This window comes from Aotus nancymaae, unplaced genomic scaffold (genome assembly GCF_030222135.1).
Source record: "Aotus nancymaae isolate 86718 unplaced genomic scaffold, 86718_ANA_hifiasm-v0.15.2.pri h1tg000016l, whole genome shotgun sequence".
Classification (NCBI taxonomy): domain Eukaryota; kingdom Metazoa; phylum Chordata; class Mammalia; order Primates; family Aotidae; genus Aotus; species Aotus nancymaae.
Genome location: NW_026988428.1, coordinates 84,397,384 through 84,405,858, shown reverse-complemented (window position 1 = coordinate 84,405,858; position 8,475 = coordinate 84,397,384). Strand labels below are relative to the sequence as shown.

The 8,475-nt window shown below is 32.7% G+C and overlaps 1 protein-coding gene across 4 annotated transcripts in view; it reads right to left on the bottom strand.

Annotated features, from left to right (window-relative positions):
- Positions 1-1,096: 1,096 nt before the first annotated feature.
- Positions 1,097-8,475, bottom strand: part of LOC105713875 (putative solute carrier organic anion transporter family member 1B7) — a 107,954-nt gene continuing 100,575 nt past the window's right edge. For all 4 annotated transcript variants that reach the window (XM_064377775.1, XM_012447697.2, XM_012447698.2 and 1 more), the window contains one exon: positions 1,097-1,601. In XM_064377775.1, coding sequence (XP_064233845.1) covers positions 1,403-1,601 — 199 coding nt within the window. In that variant the 3' untranslated portion in view covers positions 1,097-1,402. The remainder of the gene's footprint in view (positions 1,602-8,475) is intronic.

Genomic DNA, 8,475 nt, shown 5'->3' with positions numbered 1-8,475 from the left:
GGAATGTTTCTCCATCTGTTTGTGTCCTCTCTTATTTCGTTGAGCAGTGATTTGTAGTTCTCCTTGAAGAGGTCCTTTACATTCCTTGTTAGTTGTATTCCTAGGTATTTTATTCTCTTTGTAGCAATTGTGAATGGCAGTTCGTTCTTGATTTGGCTCTCTTTAAGTCTGTTATTGGTGTATAGGAACAGATACTTTACAAAAGAAGACATACATGAGGCCAACAAGCATATGAAAAAATGCTCATCATCACTGGCCATTAGAGAAATGCAAATCAAAACTACATTGAGATACCATCTCACACCAGTTAGAATGGCAATCATTAAAAAATCTGGAGACAACAGATGCTGGAGAGGATGTGGAGAAATAGGAACACTTTTACACTGTTGGTGGGAGTGTAAATTAGTTCAACCATTGTGGAAAACAGTGTGGCGATTCCTCAAGGACCTAGAAATAGAAATTCCATTTGATCCAGCAATCCCATTACTGGGCATATATCCAAAGGATTATAAATCGTTCTACTATAAGGACACATGCACACGAATGTTCATAGCAGCACAGTTTACAATAGCAAAGACCTGGAACCAACCCAAATGCCCATCGATGATAGACTGGACAGGAAAAATGTGGCACATATACACCATGGAATATTATGCAGCCATTAAAAACGATGAGTTCGCGTCCTTTGTAGGGACATGGATGAACCTGGAAACCATCATTCTCAGCAAACTGACACAAGAACACAAAATCAAACACCACATGTTCTCACTCATAGGCGGGAGTTGAACAAGGAGAACATATGGACACAGGGAGGGGAGCACTATACATGGGGGTCTGTTGTGGGGGAGTGGGGGGGACAGCGGGGGGGTGGGGAATTGGGGAGGGATAGCATGGGGAGAAATGCCAGATATGGGTGAAGGGGAGGAAGGCAGCAAATCACACTGCCACGCATGCACCTATGCAACAACCTTGCATGTTTTTCACATGTACCCCAAAACCTAAAATGCAATAAATAAAAAAAATAAAAATAAAAAAAATAAAAATAAAAAAATAAAATAAAATAAAAATAAAATAAAATAAAATAAAAAAAAAGAGTTACAATTAACCTGAGCAATTACTTTTTCTTCTATTATGTACTAACCATGCCTCTCACTTTAAATCTTTATGAATCATATATTCTAAACTACAAATGCGTAGCTATGTCCTAACAATGGCTACTCCCATTTTTATAGTTTGTTTCATTATAAATTCATAGGGTTATTCATTGTTCCATCATAAGTGAAGAATGTGGGAATTCTCAGTGAAAAGACCCAGAAGCACAAAAATAACATGTTACTGAATCAATACATTGGTTGGAAACAGCAAGAAAATCGTTTATTTACTTTCCTGTTAATTACATGCTTTACTGTTCTTCAGCAGAAGATACAAAATGTTCACTGTTATCTAAGAATTCTAAGTTTGCTTCATCCGTTACTTTTCTTTCATTTTCTGATGCTTTGGTATCCTTTCCATGGAATTTTTTCTTTACAACAAAAATAAATACAACAAGTAGAACAAGGGTTGGAAACATCAGGGCTGCTGTCAAGCCGAAGTAGACTCTTCTGTGAAAAGAGAATAAGGAAAATATATTATTATTTTAAATTGTGTAAAATATCTTACATTTTTTTCTCCCCAGTATGCAGACCTTAAAATAATAATAATAAAAAAGAAGTCATACATAAACATATTCACATAGCAATTCTATTTATTCTTTTCATTGGAGCATAAAAAGTTTTCGTATTTTTTTTTTTAATATGAAGCTACAGAAACTAAACTCCAGCAGTCTCTAGCCTTCCTCTGGGTGGGAAGAAAATATACAACTCCAGACCCCTCAAGCCATCTCATTCTACCCAGAGGCGGGAGAGAGAAACTGAGAAACAAGTTTGAAGTTCCCAATCCAGAGGTACAGGCTCACTGAAAGATTGAGACCTTATCATAGAAGGATAGAATGCTGCTTTTCTCCAGCACCTTACACCACATTACTAAACACTTAGATACAGCGGTTCCTTTTACTCAATACATTTTGTCTGGCTGTCAAGAAAAAATTGCAAGACTCATACTAAAAGGTCATAAACACTGCCTGAAAAGACTAAGACTTAAAACCAGAGCCAGGTATATAAGGGATGTTAGAATTATCAAAATGGAAATTTAAAACAACTATTATTAATTTGCTAATGGATCTAATGAATAATGTAGGCAGCATGGAAGAACAGATGAGCAATGTAAGCAGGGAGATAAAAATTCTAAGAACTAAAAAAAATCACTAAAGAATAAATAATGCTGTAATAGATATGACAGATAACTTACTTTTTAAATTATTAGATAGAACACAGCTGAGGAAACAATCTCTAAGAATATCCCAATACAAAGCTTCAAAATTAAAAAGCAAAGAAAAATAAGACCAGAATGGGGAAAGAAACAGAATGGCCAAGAACTTTGTGATGACTACGTGTGTATAATGGGAATACTTTAAGGAAAGAAAGAAAACAACAAAAGAAATATTTGAAATAATAAACACTGAAACTTTTTCTTGAATAAATGTCAGACACTAAACTACAGACCCAGGAAGCTCAGAAAACACCAAGAAGGATAAATGCCAGAAAAACTATGCATAGGTTTATTATTTTCAGACTGTAGAAAAGCAAAGATGAACAAAACGTCCTGTAAGAAGCCAGAATAAAACCAAACAAAACCAAACAAAACCTTATGTATAAGAGGAGCAAAAGATTACATCAGACTTCTCTTCAGAAACCATGCACTCAAGAAGAGAGTGGAGTGAAATATTTAAAGTGTTGAGAGAAAAACACCTCCAACTTAAAATTCTGTACTCTGTACAATTATCTTTCAAAAGTTAAGTAGAAATAAAGACATTGCCACACAAACAAAAACTGAGGGACTGTTTTGCCAGTATACCTGTCTTTCAAGAAATGTTAAAAGAAGTTTGTTAGAGAGAAGAAAAAGGACATAGGCCAGAAACTTGGATATACATAAAGAAGAAGGAATATCAGAGAAGAAATCAGTTAAGGTCAAATAAAAACATTTTTATCTAAATTGATTTAATAGAAAACAATTTGTTCCAAATAATAATGGCAACAATGTGTTTAATAGTATTTAATTGACATGCTTATTTATATGTTTATGTATGCTTACAGATAAGTGGAGTGAATGACATCAATGACACGATGGATAGAAAGGAAGAAGTAGGGTTATTTTGGTATTATTAGGTACTCTTATCTGTGAAGTTATAAAGTGTTATTTAAACATAAATTAATTTGTTCTAAATGTATATTGCAAACTCTAAGAAAACACTGAATGTTTTAATTAAAATTGCACAACTAATAAACTAAGAAATGAGAAAATAAAATTATATAAAACGCTCAATTAAAATACAACAAGAGGACAAAAAGTGGAAGACAAAAGTAGGATCAAAGAACAAGGGCAGCAAATAGAAAATAGTGAAAAAATATGGTTAATAGTCATTCAATTACATTAGTAATCACTTTTAATGTCAATGATGGAAATGCATCAATTAAAAGAACAATACTAGCTGGGCATGGTGGTTGATGTCTGTAATCCCAGAACTTTGGGAGGCCAAGGAAGGAAGACTGTATGAGGCCAGGAATTTGAGACCAGACTGGGCAACAAACTCAGACCCCATCTCTACAAAAATTCAAGTATTAGGCATGGTGGTGCACACCTGGGGTCCCAGCTACATGGGAGGCTGAGGCAGGAGGATTCCTTGGGCCCAGCAGATTGAGGCTGCCGTGAGCCATGTTCAAGCCAGTGCTCTCCAGCCAGGGTGGCAGAGTGAGGCGCTGTCTCAAAAAATTAATAATAAGATTGTTGGCAGATTACAACAAAAAACCAAACCATATCGTTTATAAAAATTCATTTTAAATATGAGGACATATAGATTAAAAATAATTAGACTGAGGAATTAATGCTAATGTTAATCAAAAGAAACTGGAGGTTACTATATTAATTTAAAACAGAGCAGATTTCAAAGCAAGAAAATTGATCAAGGATTTAAAAAAAGGCCTTACATAATAACAAGGGATCCATTGTCTTATTGTCCCTTAAAAAACGTAACAATTCTTAATATGTAAGATTGTAAGAATAGAGTGTCAAAATATGTTAGGAAAAAATAATAGAACTGCAAAGAGAAATGAAGTAAGTTCTCACTTAACATCGTCAACAGGTTTTTGGAAATGAGTAAATTTAAGTGAAATTTGGTATTGTATAATGAAACCAATTTTACCACCGATAATTGGTATAAACAAGAGTAAAGTTTCTATGGCATACAGTATATTGTTTTGCTTAATGTCAGTTTCTAGGAACCTATCAACAATGTCAGGCGGAGATTTAATGTAGATGAATCCAAAATTATGTTTGGAGACTTCAAAATGGCTCTATCAGAAATGAACAGATCTAGCAGGCAAAAATCAGTAAGGACATAGTTTAACTCAATGACACTATCAATCAACAGCATATAATGAACATCTGTAGACTCCTCCATCAAACTGCAACGGACTATAAAGTCTTCCCAAGCTTATATATATTATTCATCAAGATAGACCACATTCTGGGCTATAAAACATATCTTACAAAATTTAAAAGAATAGAAATCATACAATGTCTTTTCTCAGAACACAATGGAATTAAACTAGAAATCAATAACAGAAAGATAACTGGAAAATCTCAATACATGTGAAGATTAAGCAACACACTTTTAAGAAACATAGGAGGCAAGGTGAAATCTCATGAAAAATTTAAAAATAATTTGAACAAAGTGAAAATAAAATTATAATATCAAAAGTTATGGGATGCCACAAAAGCAGGCTTAGAGAAAAATTTATAGCACTAATGCATATATTTAAAATGAAGAAATATCTGAAATCTATGACCTAATCTTTTACCTTAACAACATAGAAAAAGAAGAGTAAGTTAAATTCAAAGTAAGAAGAAGAAAAGAAATAATAAAAAGTAGAGCACATATCAGTGAAATTTAAAACAGGACATCAACAGAGAAAATCAACAAAAACAAAAGCTATTCCTCTGGGAAAAAAATGGTAAAATTGATGAGCCTCTTAACAGGCTGAGATAAAAAGGTAAACACATCTTACTAATATGAGAATTAAAAGATGGAACATCACTGTAGATCCCATTGACCTTAAAGGGATAAAAAAAGGAATAGCATGAACAGCACTATGCCCCCAATTTTAATAACCTGAATGAAATCGACCAATTCCTAGACAGATACGATCTTTGTAAATTCACAGAAGAAGAAATAGACCATCTGAATAGGCCTATATGTGTTAAAGAAATGAATTAATAATTAATAAACCTTCTAAAATGGAAGTCACCAAACCAAGATGGGCTCATGGGTGAGTTCTATCAAACACTCACGTAAGAATTTATACCAATTCATTGTAATCTCCTTCAGAGGATAGAGGCGGCAGGAATACTTCCTGTCTCACCCCATGAGGTCAACATTATTCCAATACCCAAAGCAGACAAACTTATTATAAAAAAAAAAAAAACAAACTACAGAGCAATGCATCTACAAATATAGAAAAATTCTCAAAAATAGCTAATTGAATCCAACATTGTATAAAAAATTATATGTAACAACAAAGTGAAATGTACCTCAGGTTTACAAGACTGTTTCAACATTCAAAACCAAATTCCTTATATTAGCAGACTAAAGAAGAAAAAAATCACATGATCACATCAGAAAATGCAGAAATGCATTTGACAAAAGCAAACACACATTCATGACTAAACTCTCATTAAATTAGGAATAGAGAACTTTATCAACCTGATTAAAAAAAAATCTCCTGAAATGCTACACTTATCATACTTAATGGTAAAGATCTAAAAGTTTTTCTGCCAAGGTCAGGAACAAGGCAAGGATGTTGCCTCCCACCACCGATTTTCAACATGGTACCAAAAATGCTAGCTAATACAATTAAAAAAAAAAATGAAAAGGGAATGAAATGTATACAGGTTGAAAGGAATATAGAGGTTGAAATGTATTCTACTACCAAAATCCTAGCTAATGTGATTTTTTTAAAAATGAAAAGGGAATCAAATGAATACAGGTTGAAAGGAAGAAATAAAACTATCTTTGTTTAACATGTGTATGTAGAAACTCTCAAATAATAGACAGAAAACTCCTGAAACTAATAAACAATTATAGTAAGGTTGCAGGATACAAGATAAAATGAAAAGTTTTCCTATATATCATCAATGAACAAGTGGAATTTGAAATTAAAAACACATTATCATTTACACTGGCACCCCTGAATATGAAACATTAGATAAGAATTTAATAAAATATATATAAAAGCTGCATGCAGAACACTATAAAACTCTGATTAAATAAATCAAAGAAGAACTAAAAAATGAAGTGATATTACATATTCATGTACAGTATAGAAAGACTCAATATTGTCAAGATGTCAGTTCATCCCAGCTTGATATACAGATTCAATGCAATCCCTATCAAAATCTTTATTAGTTATTTTGTGAGTACTGATGAACTAACTCTAAAGTTTATATGAAGAGGTGAAAGATACTGAATAGCAAAGACAGTACTCAAGGAGAAGAACAAAATAATAGTATTGATACTACCTGACCTCAAGACTTATTATAAAGCTACAGTAGTAATCACAACAGTGTAATTTTGGTAAAATAATATACAAATATATCGGTGGAAAGAACAAATAGCCCAGAAATAGACCCACTTGAATACAGTCAACTGATCTTTAACAAAGAACAAAGGCAATACAATGGACAAAGGGTTAATATTTTCAACAAATGGTGCTGGAATAACTAAACATCCACATGCAAAATAATGAATTTACGATTTACAAAAATTAACTCAAAATGAATCATTAACCAAAATGTAAAATGTAAAACTATTAAACTCCTAATAGTAACACAGGAGGTAACACAAGAGAAAACAATCTAGGATTTTTTTATGACTTTTTAGATGCAACGCACAATTTATTAAAGAAATCATTGATAATCAGGGCTTCATTAAAATTAAAAGTTTCTGAATAGAAGAGTTATCCAGGTATGTATCTCAGGTTTGCAAGACTGGTTCAACATTCAAATATCAATTACATAATACATTATACTAATAAGCTAAGTAAGAGAAGCAATCACATAGTTACATTAATAGGAGGCTAAGGTAGGAGGACTGCTTGAGCCCAGGAGTTCAAGGCTACAGTGAGCTAAGAAGGTGCCACTGCACTCCTGTTTGGGCAACAGAGCGAGATCTGTTTCTGAAACAAACAAACAAACAAACAAACAAACAAATTCGTCTCTGAGTAAGTGAGAAACATACTGTCAAGATGATAAAATGAGAGTCAGAGGATACAAACTGGGAGAAAATATTCACAAAAGACATTCAAATAAATGTTTTCTAAAATATACAAAAAACTGTTAAAACTGAATAATAGAAAAAAACCCAGTTAAAAAATGGGCCAAAGACCTTAACAGATACCTCTCCAAAAAATATAGAGGTGGCAAATAAGCATGTAAGAAGATGCTTCATATGTCATCAAGGAAATGCACATTTAAACAGCAATGAGATATCACTACATACTGTTTAGAATGGCCCAAATCCAGAACACTAAACATTAAATGTGGATAAGGAAGTGGAGCAATAGAAACTGTCATTCACTGTTGGTGAAAATGCAAAATTATACTGCCACTTTTAAAGTCAGTATCTGAGATTTTTAAATACAAATTACATATTTTACCATATGATCGACTAATTGCACTTTAGTGTTGATCCAAAGGAGTTGAAACCCGTATCTACACAAAAACCTGCATACAGACATCTATAGAAGTTTTATTTATAATTGCCAAAGCCTGGAAGCTCTCACGATGGCCTTCAATAGACAAATGTATAAACTGTGGTATTATCTTTTTATTGTCTAGATAATAATATTTTATTATTTTATTATCTTGATAACTTAAATATACATTTAAGTTTCCTCTAGATATTTGCTTGATAGGTTTTTTTTAGTAATAATTTATTATCTAGATATCTAGACAATAAATTATTACTAAAAAAAACCTATCAAGCAAATATCTAGAGGAAACTTAAATGTATATTACTGAGTTAAAGAAGCTAGTCTGAAAAGGCTACATAATCTATGATTCCAACTACGTGATCCAAAACAGATGAAACTATGGAAGAAGTGAAAAGACTAGTGGTTTCCAGGGATTAGAGGGAAAGGAGAGATGAATCGGCAGAGCACAGAGGATTTTTAGGGCAGCAAGACTACTTTTTATGATAGTGTAATGGTGGATTATGTATCATTATACATTCATTGCAAATGCTTTGAAAGTTCCACAACAAAAGTGCAACCTGATGTGAACTATGGATCATGAGTGATAAAGATGTTTCAATATGGGTTGTCA